The sequence below is a fragment of the Siphateles boraxobius genome, unplaced genomic scaffold (genome assembly GCF_051911475.1).
Source record: "Siphateles boraxobius isolate OS27281-9 unplaced genomic scaffold, OSU_SipBor_1 41, whole genome shotgun sequence".
NCBI classification, from domain to species: domain Eukaryota; kingdom Metazoa; phylum Chordata; class Actinopteri; order Cypriniformes; family Leuciscidae; genus Siphateles; species Siphateles boraxobius.
In genome coordinates this window covers 33,595,182-33,613,616 of record NW_027509042.1, presented here as the reverse complement: position 1 = coordinate 33,613,616, position 18,435 = coordinate 33,595,182, and the positions used below count along the sequence as shown (strand labels likewise).

At 43.2% G+C, this 18,435-nt stretch overlaps 1 protein-coding gene across 3 annotated transcripts in view; it reads right to left on the bottom strand.

Annotated features, from left to right (window-relative positions):
* The window catches only part of tns1a (tensin 1a), a 320,369-nt gene that overhangs the window by 73,818 nt on the left and 228,116 nt on the right, over positions 1–18,435 (bottom strand). For all 3 annotated transcript variants that reach the window (XM_077199181.1, XM_077199182.1, XM_077199179.1), the window contains 2 exons: positions 3,750–3,800; positions 3,510–3,632 (listed from right to left, as the gene is read on the bottom strand). In XM_077199181.1, coding sequence (XP_077055296.1) covers positions 3,510–3,632; positions 3,750–3,800 — 174 coding nt within the window. The remainder of the gene's footprint in view (positions 1–3,509; positions 3,633–3,749; positions 3,801–18,435) is intronic.

Genomic DNA, 18,435 nt, shown 5'->3' with positions numbered 1-18,435 from the left:
CTGCTTGAAATTCTCGTCAGAGTTTTCTTTTGCCCTAGGTGCCCTGACCAAGGAATGGAATGGCCCAAATGCAACACTTTAGCCCTCATCGACTGTGGGACAACTAGCTGATCACCACTATCTGTTTGTCGGTACAATATGTTCCCCTTCAACACAAACAATTCTTTGTCTTGAAATCTATTTCCTGACTGTGAACTACCAGCTCTCTGAAATAGACCTTCAAGTGTAACATCCTGCTTCTGCAAATCAACTATATTATGAGGGATGTCATAAAAGTCGTTCCTGTCAGGTTCAGGGAGTTGCTCTGCCATAACCGTTCCCCTGACTTTTTCCTGTCTTTTCTCCCTCCTGGACCTTTTAGCTCTGGGCTCCTCCGAAAAAGGTAACAAATTAAGAGACTGTTTATGCTCTTCTGCCTGTCTTGCCTTCGCTCTTGTAACTGCCCTAACCTCAGCTACAGCAGTCTGCCTTTGCAATAAGTCAACAAGTACTGGCACATCCCTACCCAAAACCACTGCATAAGGGGCTTGGTCCACAATGCCTACTGTCAACATGTATGTTTGACCCTCAACCTCCATCTTCACATCAACAGTAGCATACTCTAGCTCGTCTCCATGAACACAACGTACCCTTAGCTTAGCTTGACTGGACATCCGTAGATCCCCAACACACTCCTCTCTCACCAACGTCTGACTGGATCCAGTGTCTACCAAAGCCATAAACTGCTTACCTCCTATTTTCACAGGAACAATTGTGTCTATATTCTGACCTGCTTCAACTAGTATTTGAGACGGTCTGGGATCATAACAAAGACGTGCATTACTGACTCTTTGTAATGTACATTCTGCCTTCTTGTGCCCTGCCTGCCCACATCCATGACATATAAGCACTGACTTCTCTTTGTATTGACCTTCTGGCTGTGGATAACTTTTAGGGTAAGATTTGGATTGGGGAGTCTGTGAACTTAAGCCTCTAGTGACGCTATAAGGTTGACCACTACCGAACCCCCTCCCAGACTTACCCGTCGTACTGTAGGCGCTGCCATGACTGTGACCCAGCTGGTAAGTTGACCGTCTAGCAGCAATGAAGGTCTCAGCCAGCTCAGCTGCTTGTTTCGAAGAAGTGGGATTGTGCTCACAAATCCAGGTTCTGATTTCAGGGTTAATCACTACAAGAAACTGTTCCAGCACAATCATTTCTCCGATTTCCTCCTTGGTCCGCTGTCTGGGTGTTATCCATTTGTCATACAGGTCTTTCAATCTTGCCTGCAGCTCTTTAGGCGTCTCTTCTTGTCGTAGGGCTTTTGCCCTAAAACGCCGCCTGTAAGTCTCTGCATTGATCTCAAACTTATCCAAGATTGCTTCTTTCACTATAGCATACTCAAAAGTGTCATCAAGATCCATGGCAACATAAGCCGCTCTTGCCTTGCCTGTCAGCAATGGCACTAGATGCAACGCCCAGTCCTCAATTGGCCATCTACAGGCTTGAGCAATCCGCTCAAAGGTTGTTAAATAGTGCTCAATGTCATCATCCTCTTGAAGAGGTAACATCTTTGGGCCTTGCCAGCCCATCCATTGCGGTGGAGCAACCCCTTGCCTGGTCACAGATGCCGTAGTCTCTCGACCCCCTCCTTCATCGCTCTGCCTTCTGTGGAGTACTTGACTGGGAAGGGCTGTATTGCCTACGGAAGTCAAAGGGGAAAAGGCTTGCGCTGACACACCTCCCAATGTTTGTCGCTCTTGCCGCTCTCTCTGCACCTCCATCTGCAACTGCCCGAACTGATGTTGAAGAGTACGCCACCTGTGTTCTTGACGCTGCGCTTCTTTTTCCAGATGCGTCTCTTTGGTATGCTGTGACTGCATGAAGCTCTCAACAGTCTTTCTGAGCTGATCCATTTTCTCCCCTGTTGAGTCTTCCATCTGTGAAGTAGTGGCCACTGACACTATACCTTCCTGGTCAGGCATTGACTCAGCACCATCGTCATCTTCCTCCACCGTTCTCTGAATGGTCTGCCTCTTGGGTGGCATCCTGACGTTTCACTGAAGCCTTCTACTGCACTAGATAAAACCGCTGCCACCATTTGTCATAACGTGTCCCGTAGAGATCAAGGGGAGGTGGTAGATAGGCTCAGGACTCAGATATCATCCCAAAGAGGATTTTTATTAAAGGCCAGTGGAGTAGTAGGGGTGTACAAACTCTCAGTGAAGTGTCACAAAAACAATTCCTAAATTAAACCAAAAAAAAATATACATTTACAAAAATAAACATACACTGGACTCAGTGCAAACTTTGATATGACAATAACCAAAGAAAAACAAATTGCTACAGGCAGCACAAATCTTCATGATACGTTCAGCAATATAACCCCCTCCTTTCCTCCCAATGTTCAGTTTAGACTGTCTTATATAGCCTAGAACAGGCTCATTACACTCGAGACCATACCAACTACAGGGGTATCAATACAAAACCTTTGTAGCTTAAATATATAACCAGTATACAATTAACTTTCAAAAATCAAAAATAAATAAAATAAACTCATTCAGCAACTTAAACTAAATGCAAACACCATAATACATTTATCCATGCCTACATTACCAAGGGTTAAGTTCCCTATTAGTAGAAATGGTTTAACCCAACCCAAGAAAAAGGACAGCTGTGGACCCGCCCCCTCCTTTGAGGAGTCACAGGAACAGGAAATGGTGAGTAGACAGCATGTGGGGTAACTGTTTGCAATGTGGGAATAAATACAAATTTGAAATAATAAATAACAAAAATGCATAACTAAAAACTTGTCTGTGTGGTTAATGAGAAAATTAAAAAGAAACTATAGTAGACATAACATGTTGTGAAGACCACTGATATGTGCACCTATCTGCAATCAACTCCAACAGCATATCTTAAACTTATTATAAATGAGTATTATAGAATAATGAACCTAAGGGACTGCACCATAGTCATCAGAAACACAAAACGCTAAATAACAAATGTAAAGAAACATAAGTCCACAAACAATTTGTAATGACTACGGCAGTGATGACGACATCTTAGCTCCCGTCATCACACAGTACTGTACAGTAATGATACTGTAGGTGAATAACACTGATGTAGAAGCACCAAACCCTGTTTGTAAGCCTAAACTTGGCATAAACTCTAAACTTGTCCCTCAAATCTGATTGGTTGATTGGAATGTTGTTCCAGGATCAACAAAGATGATGATCCAGAAACAAACTTGGTGAATTCAGGTTCCGCAATTAAGGAGATGATAAGACAAGAATCCTTCTGTGTGATTAGTTGTGAGCAGATTACTACAGCTAACAACCAGCAACATAAAATATGAAATTCCAATTCATGAAAACATCATCTTCATTTGGTAAATTCCATTGTATACTTCATTGTAAAAGTTCCAATTACAGCATACTAATTAACAACTGCACGTCAGCCAGGACAGTCATGCAAAGCGAGGGTGATGGAGATTGGGTGCCTAAGGACAGGTGTGATATGATAATCACCTTGTTGTGCAGTACCACTACATTGTGAGGGTCTGCATTAAGCCAGGTGTCCATGGCTTTACAGATACTGCAAATTTTGTCTAGAGCAGGAGCATGATGATCAGGCCAACCAAAATCCAGCACCTGTCATAAATGCACACATACATAAAATCAACTCTAACACCACAAGCTGACAGGAACTGTAAAAATAAATAAATAAATAAATAAATAAATACTGTAAATATATATTCAAATGATCACCCTTGGGTTCTGCTTGCTGATGTCATGCCTCCGTTCACTGAGATTAAGCAGCTGAAATTGGAAACAAAAACCATTAAACATGAATTGCTTCTAGTTAAGAACATCCTCTTTACTCATCCTAATTCCAAACCTGTATGCATTATCTTCTTCAGAGAAACATAACACATATTTTGAAGAATAGATTGGACCTTTGGTCATAGAAAGAAGCCGACTTGCAATATGTAGCTTTACTTATAAATATGAAAATACCTTTGTCCAGTGCTGACTGATTTCCAAACCATTGACGTGTCAAACCATTGAAATTACCTGAGAAGTAAATAGGCAAGAAAACCCTGCTCATTCAAGAACATGTATTTACTGCATGGACGGAGAAGAACCCCCACAGAATGACCAGTTGATAGTCATACAGGAAAACGTCTCAGGTTATGTATGTAACCCTGGTTCCCTGAAGAGTGAACGAGACGCTGCGTCGAGATGCTGTGGGAACGCCCCTGCGTGATTGCATCGTGAAGCACGTGTATAATCAGTCCAATGTTGTGACGAAATGTCATAGGGGGGTGACGTTATAGACCAGGAAACTATAAAGCACACCTGAAAACAGACCGCGCTAACTTCTGATAGGCCAAAGCAAGTCAATCACAGGCATGCAGGGAGTATGGCAGCACGACGTAGCGTCTCGTTCCCTCTTCAGGGAACCAGGGTTACATGCGTAACCTGAGATGTTCCCTTTTAAGGAAACTCGAAGCTGCGTCGAGACGCTGTGGGAACACTATACCCACGATGCCATAATAGCAAATGCCTGTTCTGTGTGAAATCATTGCACACACTAAGAAGCAAGCACACTAGACCCTGGAGTGGAGCCTAGATCCAAGTCGTAAAATCTAACAAATGTATGAGTTGAGGACCAGCCTGCCGCATCACAGATGTCAAGAAGGTAAACCCCCGATAATAAAGCCTTCGAGGCAGCCATACTCCTGGTAGAATGGGCCCGGACAGCCAAAGGTGAAGGCTGACCAGCCGCTTCAAAAGCAAGCGAGATAGCCTCGACTACCCACTTGCACATCCTCTGGTTGGATGCAGGGTAACCTTTTCTTGGTGACCTGAAACAGACGAATAGTTGATCCGATTTACACCACAGGGCAGCTCTGTTTGCGTAAGCATCCAAAGACCACACCGGGCAGAGCAAATTATGTTTTTCCTGATCTGGTGTATTAAACGCTAGAGGACAGAAGGCCTGCAGCACTATTGGGCCCGCAACATTAGTAGGGACCTTAGGAATATAACCTGGCCTAGGGTGAAGAAAGGCTTTCACCATACCAGGCTTGCAAATCTCCAGTTCTCTTGATAGAAGAAATACCAAGGAGAAATAAAGTTTTTAGTGTAAGGTACTTTTCTGAAACCTCTTCAATGGGCTGGAAGGGAGCCAAAGGAACTTTTCTGAAACATCTTCAATGGGCTAGAAGGGAGCCAAAGCCAGGCCTTCCAGAACAACGGCCCAATCCCAAGCCAGTGCTCTAGTGCACAGTGCAGGCCTCAGCCTCAGGGTGCCACGAAGAAAACAAGCAATGAGAGGATCTCTCCCCAATGATGCACCACCCAGAGGAGTGTGGTAAGCAGATATAGCCACCACATACACCTTCAAGGTGGAAGGAGATAACCCTGCAGAGAAACGTTATTGCAGATAATCGAGTACTGTACCTACAAAGCAGTTAACAGGATTCAGTTGGTGTTAACCACACCAAGCAGAGAACAGTTTCCATTTCAGTGCATACAGTCTTCTTGTGGAGGGAGCTCTGGATTGGAGTATGGTCTCCACAACCTCGGTCGAGAGACCTGATTCTTTGAGCTGGGCCCCCTCAGGTGCCAAGCCCACAGTTTCCACAACTCTGGGCGAGGGTGATAAATCGTGCCCCCTGCTTGGGACAGCAGGTCCCTCCTGATCGGAATCTCCATTGGAGAGCGGTCTAGAAGGGACACAATGTCCGAGAACCAAATTCGGACCGGCCAGTTCGGGGCTACAAGTAACGGACAGGCTCCTTCCTGGAGGATCTGATGAGCCAATTTGCAAAGGTGACGTAACCTCAGACCCCCTGATGGTTGATATAAGAGTCCACCGATGTGTTGTCCGTGCGGACAAGCACACAGTGACCTCTCACGTCTGGCAGGAAGTGCTTGAGAGCTCGCAACACCGCCATCATTTCTAGCCAATTTATGTGCCAAAAAATTAGATGGTCCTGCCATAGACCTTTCACTGAGCGACCACTCATGATCGTTCCCCCCCAACCTGTGAGGGAAGTACCCGTCGATGGCGTTACACGTCGACAAGAACCCCCCAGCACTGGGCCTTGGGCGAGGAACCAAGGTTTCTTTCACATGATTAAGGCACTCAGGCATCGCCACGTGACCCTGATCATGCGAAATGGATTTCGCATCAGAGAAAACCCCTAGGTCCTGAGCTATCACTGCAGGGGTCTCATGTACAGGAGACCAAAAGTTATTACGTTGGACGCAGCTACCATGAGACCCAACAGTCTCTGAAACTGTTTCACAGTGAGTGACTGGCCTAGTTTTACCCCATTTACGTCTGAGAGAATCGTGCAGGTGACAACTGTGCCCGCATCGTTGTCAAATCCCATACCACACCTAGAAAAGTGGTCTTCTGAGACGGGAGGAGCACACTCTTTTTGGCGTTGAGCCTCAACCCCAGCATCTTTATGTGGGACAGAACAACATCTCGATGCTGAACCGCCATCTGCTCGGACTGAACTAAAATCAACCAATCGTCGATGTAATTCAACACACGGATGCCTTGGAGTCTCAGTGGAGCCAGAGCTGCATCCACACATTTCGTGAGGTGCAGGGTGATAAACCTACGCCGAACAGAAGAACCCGATATTGGTACGCTTCACCCCCGAAAGCGAACTTCAGGAACTTCCTGTGATGAGGATGGATGGATACATGGAAGAAAGTGTAACGAAACCTGGGACAGGCTTTGGGGATATGTATTCAAAATTATTAATTTTTCAATTAATAATCATTCATACGGGTTTTACCCAGGTAATCATACATGTTAAATCTCCCAAAAAGGGATAATATTTCCCTGCATCTGCATTAATATATGTACTTAGGCAATTAACCACAATGGATTATAATTAATTGCATATGTAGACTATATTTTACAGACAGGTTAAAATTAGCTCAATTGTATATCAATACTTAATCAAAACGGATTATAATTAAATATTTAATATATCAATTATGCCTATCATAGATCGATCGTCGGGATAATCTTAAAGGGGATTAATTTGTGACCGAAATCATCTTTTTGTCCAGCAAAAACCTGATCATTCGATCTCAATCAAACCTCACAAAATTATCCTACTTTATAGACTTTCAGGAGAAGCTATTCCTTTGGCCAGAAGGAACAACCTTACTGTTCTATAACGATTCTTTAAGTAGGCTATCAATAAATTTGTAAAGCACGTAGCTTTGGATCGTATAACATTAAAGGGACTTTAATAGAGCAATAGAGACAGAATCAATAAATGAATATAATGCATTTAATAAAGGAAAACTATGTAAACAGTTACTAACGTTACAATAAATGTATTTACAAACACAATAATGGCAACGACAATGGAAAAGAATGCATCAATAAAGAGAGAGAGAGAATGAGAAAGAGAGAGAGAATCTGGAAGGATCAGTGGCAAATTACAGACCTTAAAACCTTTGAGAGACAACACAGGGAAACACATCTTAATGCTCTTAAAGCCCGATACGAATATATATACTTGCACTGGCTCGTTGAGTGGCTGCTTCGAAAGCATGTGGATGTGTTCTGTGGAAGAGTCACGTGGCCTGCGGATGGATCCTGAGCTCGCACTTTCGAATTAAGGTTTAAAGGTCTCGGACGTAAAATTACCAAAGAAACGATTCAGGCTAAGTTCACTTACTCGTCTGACAAAATGAATAAAGTAGAAAGGACAAATATAACTTAAACAAACAAAAGAAAAGATCCCCGGAGGGGGATCACGCGGAGCAGTTACATGATGATGAGAAGAGAGGAGAAGTAAGAGAGGGAGACTGATCTCTATCAGTCATTTAAAAGGGGTGAAGATGTCACACCCTCTTGGGTATGTGAGCCAATCCGAAGTGGTCCCTTTGGAGGGAGATTATATGACTCTTTGTGTTCAGACAGCACATTTGAATCTGCAATTTCATTGGGTGTTTTAAGAGAAAGAAACTTCGATTCTTATAATACCCTTGTGTCACAAAGTTAACAAAATGTAATGTAAATTAACAAATGGGGAAAGAAGATTGGAATTCATAGAGACCAAATATGGTTTGCATATTTGTATGCAAAGTCTAAAACATTAACCAATTAGAGTTTACAAGAAAACAAAGGCCAAAACAACATCCGAAGGAAAATCATGAGATTTGAAAATTAGATACATGTTTATACATTTCTCAAGTGGTTTTATATATAAATAAAATATATTATATATATATAAGTATATATATATATAATTATATATATAGTATATAATTATATCTATAGCTCCTTACATTATAGCTCCTCCTCCTCAAGCGAGTGTCACATCTCGCAGGAATTCCCTTTTAGAGTTCGTAAAAATCCTTATCTATTGTAACAGGATATTCACTAGGCAAAACCAACACTCTGTGTGTGTGTGTGATTGGTCCAGACGCTACAACTACTATACACTTCCCTTGATACCTTCATAGGACCTGGGCAATCAGACGAACATAACAACATATCAAATATATTTCGGTAAAGTCTTTATATGATGAAGTTAATGAAAGTTTTGTGTGTGTGTGTGTGTGTGTGTGTGTGTGTGTGTGTGTGTGTGTGTGTGTGTGTGTGTGTGTGTGTGTGTGTGTGTGTGTGTGTGTGTGTGTGTTGTACACAAGGTCCTTCTCGTTGGAAAGGGGGAGGCTTGGTTTTAACTCAGTTCGCTATGAAAGTGTCAATGAACGCCATTAGGGGCAGACTCTGTGGTGCCCAACATGAGTTATGAACCAGAGTCAGAGAGGTTAGAAGCATTCTTACATGTCTGTTTCAGCAGAACGCTGTGAGTGTTGAGAATTACCACAGTTCCCTTCAATGTCTTGCCGACTATCTGCAGGGATGCACTCTGTGTGGTGAGTTGCTGTTTTAGCTGTGGGATCTCAATCTGAATTTCACCTACATTTGTAACCAATTACAAATAGGTTACAATTACAACAACAATTACAATTTTAACAATATTTCAAGTTTATTTCTTTGTAAAAAGTATACATTTTATCATACGTATTAGAAAAGGTAAGGATTCATTATTTTGAATATTGGAACAAACACTATAATAACATCTTAGTTGATAATTCAATATACCTACTTTATTTTTGACAAAACATCATACTATAGTATATTTAACTATGAGCAGAAATTGGTGAACAAAAGCGTACCTATTTAATGTGACAGTAGTATTTTTTTACAGTCAAAACTTTATAATCTATCCTAAACTAATCACAAAATCTTGTCTAAACATTCATATTTACTCTGTAACATTGTGTATGATATATTAGCGTATACATGTGAATTTGCAGTTTGTTGCTTAAACAGACATTTTATTTCAACATATTTCAGTCTATTTTTACTCATCTTAGAAGGCTATAGCAATATAGTTTGGATGTGTTCATGTAAACATAACGTTTACTAATGTATGTGCGAGAGTGAATGAACGGCACAGACGCGCTGTATAACTAGTAAACAAAGCGCGCGCGCGCCTGGGCCATTCATTCATCATTTAGCCTACACACAGACACAGACAATTCATATTTAAACAGTCTTTTTGCGGTTTACAGTCAGACACTATTCAATATCGCGATTAGAACAAAGCACTTAAGAATAAATGACTTACTACATCAGCTGGATCCGTTGCTCCTCGAAACTACCAGCACTTCTGGTACATTTTCCAGGGTTATTAGATAGTATTATTCCTCACAGCGAAAGGATACGCTGTGTACACAGCTGTAGTAAGATACTTACTGAACACGATGTGTTTTATAATCCAGCTGGTGGGCGTTGGCATGTTTGAATGGCTTGCCTAAGATCATTCGCGTTTTGAATACCGCGCGCTCTCCGTGGGCGTGGCACATTAACGCGTAATCAGGTATAATGAGCTGGAAAGAAAAAGACTGACATCTCTATCTTTTCATACAGATTACATAAACTGAGAATATTTGTTTTTTTATATAAATTAATTCATTTAAAAGAAGAGAGTTCAAGCTTTATTATGGAAAACACTTGTGCCTGTATGACAAGTATTTCACGGAATTACAGTTAATTTTCGGACGCGTTTCAGAATAGAATTAACTGACAGAGAGAAGGCAGAATGCGCATCATGTTTTCATCCCACAATGATTGTTCCCACAATCATGTTGTGTGTTCTTGTGATGTCATCACATGCCTGGAACAGGTGTTGGTGTGTGACAGGCATGTTATTTGAAGTCTTAAAGCCATTTTGTTTCCAGCCTGGAAGGTGGCATGTCAAACTGAGTCTGGCATAGTTAAAGTCTGTGCACTTCTAAAGTTCTTTGATGTTATGTGTCAACGCGATTTGCAGCGTTATGAGAATGGCTGCTACCTCAGCATATTGTGATGACTGCGGGCCCAACTTGAAGTATTGTGGTGGGCACGGTATGTCATTTACCCACAGCACGCCCGCACCTGCTTGGCGAGTGCCCTCATGTTGGTAGGAACATCCATCGATCTAGGCTGTGGGCATACCTTGGCACCCTTTCTCTTAAAAGTACCTGTGACAGGTCAGTTGTTGCTGTTGCATGGACGGATAACACCTTCTTCAAGCATGGATTTGATGATCTCTTGCACCGGTTCGTGTGAAGCGATGGGGATCTTGTACTGCCTGACAAAAGTGGGAGGAGCATTAGGGTGCGTTGGGATGCACACAGTGTGGAGTTCGGTGAGAGTCTTTGGCAAAGGATGCTTTGAACTTGTAAAGGACTTGTCTGAGTCTTTGTAGATCTGCATCATTTTTAATTGCGTCAGCGTCTTTTAGAATTTGCTGAACTTGAGACTCAAATCCTGGGTACGGCTCTTCTGTTGGTGTGTCGTCTGTCGTGTTGGCAGGCAGAGGTGCAGCAGTGTCTTCAGTCTCGCAGGCAGACTGTTTGGAGACTGTGTATACTGCAAGGTGTTGGTCCTCTGTCAGTTCTGTTCTGCATACCTGGTCTTTGTCCATTGGCATGACCGAAGTGATGGAGACGAGTTTGAAGGGTGCTGTGAACACTGCGTGGTTTGTGCTCCCTTCGGGTATCATTAAAGATGGGATTGGCCCAATGATTGGTAGTGTGAGTTCAATGTGAAGGAAGTTGTGGCTCAGTAGCCATCCCACTCGATAGGCCTTGGGAATTGTGATTGCCCTAGCCATGCAGTTGTTGAAAAGGATGTAGACTACACGAGATGACACTTCAGTAAGGGGTGTCCAGCGTGAGTCCAAGTTCAACACATTCAGGTGAAGGTTGAAAGAAGCCCAGTTTGTGGTTTAGGGTATGACCACAACACATGTTGAGACGGACGGCGACCCCTTTGGTGCAAGCTGGTATCACAGTTTCCTGTTCATTGATTAGGGTGCAAACCTCAGGAATGGTCTGACCTGACAGGAGGTTCTCACTGTTGGTTGGAACAACAGGGGGCTGTAAAGTTAATGGGGCCCACACTACCTCATTAATGATGTCCACAGGAGCCTTGAGTCAGTCAGGATGTCTGCTCCGATGTAGACATCATGGGGTGGGTCCGGAAGGACCAGGAAGTAATGGGTCAGACACCGGTGGTTCCAGTTCAAGTTCAAAGCGCAGACACCTTTGGCCGTCATCATGGTTGATGGGCACGTGTTTAAAGGAAAACGGGTGCACTTGCTGGCAGAAGGAAGGTCCGGTGTGTCTTTAATGAGAGCATTGAATAGTGAGATACTGATGGCTGAGTTGTCTGCCCATAGTGCAAGTACAATGTCAATAGTGGTTACATCATTCAAATGCAGGTCAGTTGTGACCTTGGGGCAGAAGGAATTGCAGAGTAGCAAACTTGAATCTTGGTCTGGTGCTGGAACTTTGTCCTCGTGGCTGGCTGTGAGAGTTCCTGTGAACTCTGTGACCTGACAGTCTGGCTCTGCGGGAATTCTCGTAACCTCTGTGACCTCGTGACCTAGTCTGGCTCGGTTGGCCTGTGTGACTGGAGGGGGAGGGTTTCCCGCACTTGAGCCCAAACTTTCAGTTGTTTGAAGTCCAGTAAAGGTTCAAAGCAATCCAGCAATCTTTTGCCAATTAGAAATGGGTAAATGTTCATTTTTGAGATGTCCACTGGGTGGATCAGACTCATAGAACCAAGTGTCAGGTGAATGGGAGCTACCTGTTCGAGCCGGATGTCGTTCTGGCTGTACGACTGCACATTCAGCTCACACGTTTGCGATGTCAGAGTTCGATCTTGTCTCTTAGCTTTAGCACTGAGTCTTTCAAAGAGTTGAGCTGACATTAAAGTAAGGTCTGGGCCAGTGTCTAGCAGGGCTTCAAGGCTCACCTCATTTTTCAAAGTGATAGCAAGGACAGCATTTCCTGGTCCTATGGGATTTTGGTCCCAGTTGTAGGAAATTGTGCTGGCTTGCTCGGGCTGTGCAGCTGTCAGCTGTGGTGGCTGGGTGATGCTGTCACTTTGTGACGTGACAGATAGATCTGTGGTCTGTGGCTGATGAGCAGTGTTCTGGGTGTTTGGTCTTACGCTTAGGCATAGAATGTCTTCCTTGTGAGGTTTTCTGTGCAGAATCTCTTTCAGCACCTTCAGGATCTCGGCTCTCTCTGACGTGGCTGCACTGTTTTGATCTGATGTGGGCTCAGACTTGGGCTTACCAGTGGCACGTTGAGAGGGGTTCCGATGCCGGCTTTCTGGGCTTGATGCTCCAGACGATGGGGATCGGCTATTTCTGGGTCGCCGGCTGGCTTCCCAGGTGGCTCCACCCCTTGGGTTGTTGGATGGGTGTTGCCTTGCCCAGACTCTTTCAGAGCGCCCGCTCTGGTGCTTCGGACGAGCACCATTGCGGTTGTGCTGCCCTCTGCTGGCCTGGAACTGTCTTGACTCTCTGTACAAAGGTCTGTGGTGTTGTGGGGCGCCCTCTAGAGTCAGCTCTGAATAGTGTTTGGAGAGGGAATATTGTGTGGTTTTTCACAGTCTTTTCGGACACAGTCTTTTGCTTGACATAAGCTTTGTGGGCAAAGTCTCGTAGCAGTTGTGTAGACATGCTACGTGGACAGGCCAGTACGCCCTTGTGATGACTCACTGTGGGATGCAGATTTCGGAGAAACCGAGTTCTGAAGTTGAAATCCTCTTCCATACCTGGCTTGTTCCGTGCTCCGAAGTAGGCTTTTCGGAATCGGCCGTAGTAGGTCTGCAGGGTTTCAAGTCTTATCTGCTTGAGGTCCATGGCAATGATGAGCCCTTGGTCTGATTCTGGATCAGATAATTCTTTAATCAAAGGTTGTCGCAGCTGCTGGTAGTCAGTTTTGACAGTCTCTGGTTGATGGTTTAGGAAGCTGCGCACGTCACGCATAGACGTAATTATTAGCAGGTGAAATCTGTCCCAAGTAGTTACATTGGCGACAGTCTGTAAATGAAAGTCAATGTCTTGCAGGTAGGCATGTATGTCGTGGCCTCCTGCAGGGTTCGGAGTGAACGTAGGGATGTTTCTGGCCAGCTCATCAAGTTCTTTGGGGGCCATGCCGTGGTTAGCGGCAGGGTTTCTCTGGAAGCTGGCTGGTGACATTTTGAGCAGTGGGCTTTGAACCCCCCTTTCAGCTCTGAGTTTGTGGCTGAAAGGTATGGACCGGCTGGTTAGGGGAAACTTTGTGGTGTGCGTTTTCCCTTCCCGGTCATTCTGCAGTGTTAAGAGTGTTTCAACTCGCTGTGAACAATGTCAAGTTTGTTTTTTAGATCGTGTCTCTGCTGAGAAAGCTCGTGGATTTCCGCTCGGGTTGTGTGCAAGTGTTTTTTGCAGGCCTTGGCTTTAGCATCTCTTTCTTTTAGTTCAGTCTCTGCTCTTGCAAGGAGAGCTTCACCTTATCGGAGTTTCTCGTTGAGTTCCTCTCTGGCTTTTCTCTCTGCTTGCTTTCTTTGGTCTGTGTCAAGATGAAGATCACCCAGGGCCTTTTGAAGTCTTTCTGCTTCTTTCTGTAGCGCTGGGTCTGTTGCCTCCTCTGTCCCGCGCTGGTCGTGGGTCTCGCGGAGTAGTTGATCTAGACGGCTCTGCGCGTGGGCCTGGTTCCTCCGGGCCTCATCCGCTTGAAGCTTTAGCGTTGCGGCTTCCTGCTCCAGGTTGATGCTGCTCCTTTCTCTGAGCCGTGCCTGAGCGAGGTTTCCAACGATTTTGGCCCAGTCTTTGTAGTTGTAGCTCCGGGTCGGATCGTGGGCCATCAGCTTGTCCACGTCGGCGTCCTTGGGCAGGAAGAGGTCGGGAGGTTGTCCCAGGGGGTTGCGGGACTGTAGGACCGGAACATACTGGCTCACTATGGGCGAGAGGAACACAACACACACAAACAAAGAGACCAATGCAAGTTCGTTCTAAGGTTAACAAGCTATACTCATACGGGCTATGCCGTTTATGAGAATTTTGGGGCTAACTGATGTAAACAGTTAGCGAAGCCAATTAACTTGGGACCCGAACTAGAGATTTGACAGGCAGTAGCTTAGCGGGTCACGTGATGACTCCGGCTGCTTGGTTTGTCGCTCTATTATTTAGCTTCCTTGGTGGCTCTCAGAGGTTCTGTCACTAGGTGAAATGAAAGGAACAGATCACAACAGAACAGAAAAATAGCAAGATGGATAAGATTGAAGTAGAATGAAACAAATAAGTAAATAAATGAATAGGTCTGAATGGGCCAAACACTTAAAATATCCGGGAGATATGTGACCCTGGACCACAAAACCAGTCTTATGGGTCATTTTCTTTCAATTGAGATTTATACATCACATGAATGCTGAATAAATAAGCTTTCCATTGATCTATGGTTTGTTAGGATATGACAATATTTGGCCGAGATACAACATTTTGAAAATCTGGAATCTGATGGGGCAAAAAATCTAAATATTGGGAAAATCGCCTTTTAAAGTTCTCCAAATGAAGTCCTTAGCAACGCATTACTAATGAAAGGAAATAAATGAAATTTACACCATTATGAGTTCCCCACCACTAAAGGCAAGTGTGTGTGTGTGTGTGTGTGTGTGTGTGCGTCTGTTTGTGTGTATGAATATGTACATGCCCGTATGTGTTTGTTTGTCTGTGTGTGTGTCTGTGTGTGTGTGTGTCTGTGTGTGCATGTCTGTTTGTGTGTATGAATATGCGTGTGTGTGTGTGTGTGTGTGTGTGTGTGAGTGTGTGGTTACAAAACTGTTCCACACATTGATCGAATTCGTCGTCTTTCTGGTCATCCTCCTTTGCCAAGCCAGTCTCTGGACATTCTGTATCATCTTCCCAATCATTTGCGAAAAAATCATTTACTATGTTCATTAAATTATTGCTGTCATTAAAGTTGAAATTGAGCAAAGGCGCTATCTCAGAATCCATGGCTTGCACCGTAACCATTGCGGATTGTGTACACTATGCACGCGAAGAAGTCGCCAGCCAATGAGAGGCGCTGTAGCAGATCGTTGCTAAGAAGAAAACAGTTTTTTTTTACAAGAGAAGGGTTTGTTTTAATGCTCTCTATTGGCTTACTGCTCTAATGACGTTGTGGAGAGTTATGAACCCGAAAGGGGGAAATCTAAGCTTGACATAGATACCAAACTTCAGTGGGTAATTCCCAAAAAGCGGACAGTAGCGAGTTAAGTTTGTAGGCGTGTTTTCTGACTTTTTTTGCGCGATTTTGCTGCATCCATTCACAAAAATATATTTTATATATATTTACGGTAGGCAATTTACAAAATATCTTCATGGAACATGATCTTTACTGAATATACTAATGATTTTGGCATAAAAGAAAAATCGATAATTTTGACCCATACAATGTATTGTTGATTGTTGGCTATTGCTAAAAATATACCGGTGCGACTTACGACTGGATTTGTGGTCCACGGTCACATATCTAGTATTATGTGGCTTATAGTAAGTGGAATGGGTTTTACTAAATTTAGTTTACCTGCGGTGAATTGAGGCCACTCTGGTGGGAACCCGTGGCTCAGGCAACTCCTCCGACGGTTCCCAACACTTGACCGCAGTGTTCTCGGGCAACCTCGTTGTCTCCCTGTACCCTGCTGCGCCCTCTCAAACAACTTGACTATAAACACAACCGGCACCCCAAGGTGTCAACCGCCAGACGGCACGGCAAAGTGGATTTTACCCAGAACCCTCAAAAAGAGTGGCCCCTCTTTAGGCCTTGGTTTAGGTAATTATTCCAAATATGCCTTGTGTGTCGACCGAGGTGGTTGACGTTACCTTTTGGAGTGCCAAATTGCTGATGTCGCAGTTGCGTGCCGCAGCGACGGTACAGGCTTCGGAAGTGTCAGAAACTTTAAGGATTAAGGATTCCTTGTTTAAACCAAATGGATTGATTTTTTTTCTTTTTATGTAGCAATAAGAGTCAAAGGTTTTACTAAATAATAATAAACAAAGGGAAATTATGATAATGATGGTATTTTATCAAAATAACCTAACCCCAAAAGAGAGAAATAGAAAATAAAGAAAACCAGATGGAACACAGGAGGAGGCGGGCTGTAGTGGCGTGTTGGTGCCACTAGGGTTGGACTTCCTCAGTGGTGGTGCACCTGACTGAACAGACAAACTTATTTTAATTCAAAGAAGTTTAAATCAAATTTAAATAAGCATGCAAGAAGAATTAAGGAAAATCAGAATAATATCCGATAACTACCAATGATAACGGTAAGGTATCATTAATAATTATGAAATAATCAAAAGAGAAAAGTAGAAATAAGCCAAGCACGATGAAACACAGGAGAACGCAAACCGCAGTAGTGGTATTTCACCACAAGGGGGCGCACTTCCTCCCTGTGGTTGACCTGGTTGAATTAGACATTTTAATTTAAGTTTAAATTCAAAGTTGTTTGAACCAATCTTAAATAAGCTGGTAAAAGAATTGAAGAATCAGGATGATATCCTATAATAATTATGATAACAGTGAAGTGTCATCAATAATTATAAAATAATCAAAAGAGAAAAAGTAGAAATAAAACAATTCACAACAGAACTAAAGAGAGAGAAAAGAGAGCTGGGTGAACCGACTTAGCGGTTGGCGGCCACTAGGTGGCGGATTTCCTTCTAAGTGGGCTTTAGATGGCTAGGCTGGGATTTTAATCTAAGTTTTATTTCAAATCTTGTTTGACCAAACTTAAAGTAAATGTACCAGTCAAAAGCAGGAAAATTGTATAACACGAAATAATATTCGCATGAGCAAAGCTGTGAATGCAAATAATTATTGAGAATTTAGACAGGCTAATTCACTAGTCACACTAGAATTTAGCAGTGAGAGAGCATTCTCTGATAACGCCACGAGATGGCGCTTTTGCGCTCATGCAGGCTAAAATCAAAAGGCAAGGTGTAATTTGAGACTTCTAAACACTTAAAGGACGCCCTCTGGTGTTTAGCAAGCGGAATTACAACCAACTTTAATGTGATTCAACACTAAGAGCGTTTCTACGCGTCAATTTCCTGCAAAAATCACGAGTAATTCATTGAGACCTCGGCAGGTCTTGCTGTGCTTTTATACTAAACAAAAATGGGTGGCAGGGTTTCTTTGCTGCCCTACGCATAGATGTGGACAACATGAATAATGAGTCTGTCGTTTCGACTCCCATTACACATTATTAATATAGCACTTATGATTCCAATGTGTTAGGTTTTCGATTGATTAGCTACGTCAATGTTAACCAGGAGTTATCGTTAATCTAACGATTATAATCTCAGGCCTTTTAACTTCAGATGGAGAACATCGTCCATCCAGTTCTATTCGCGCACTGGAGAAGATTTCTTCGTTCTAACAGGCGGATTTAATACTATTAAAAATGTAGTACTGCAAAAGAGATTTTCATCATTTTTTGCAGGAACAAATTTATTACTATGAAACTGCAGTTTACTTTAGCGATTAAAAGTGACCAAAATGTTTAGACATATTTAGGCTGTTAATCGTGCTGAACTGAAATTGGCTTTGTGCCTTTGCGGTCAGTTCAGTCAGTGAGTTCGTTCCCTCCTCGAACGCGCGTACAATATTAATAACAGTATACACACAGATTGAAACTGAATTGCTCATAAACAAGATTAAAATGTGCTAAGCATTTTCTCCACCAAACTGTAACGAAACCTGGGTCAGGCTTTGGGGACATGTATTCAAAATTAGTAGTGCTGTCAAACGATTAAAATATTTAATCGCGATTAATCGCATTAATGCCATAGTTAACTCGCGATTAATCGCACATTTTTATCTATTCTAAATGTCCCTTGATTTCTATTTGTCTCATTATTTTTTCTAATTTTAATGCTCTTATCAACATGGAAAAGTGGATCAGCAGTAAGTTTGTTCTTAGCTGTGGTATCCATGTGCTTCTGTCTGAAGTCATCCATTGTAGAGCTTAGTTCGGGCCCAAAAAATCAAGCCCGACCCGAGCCCGTGCGCA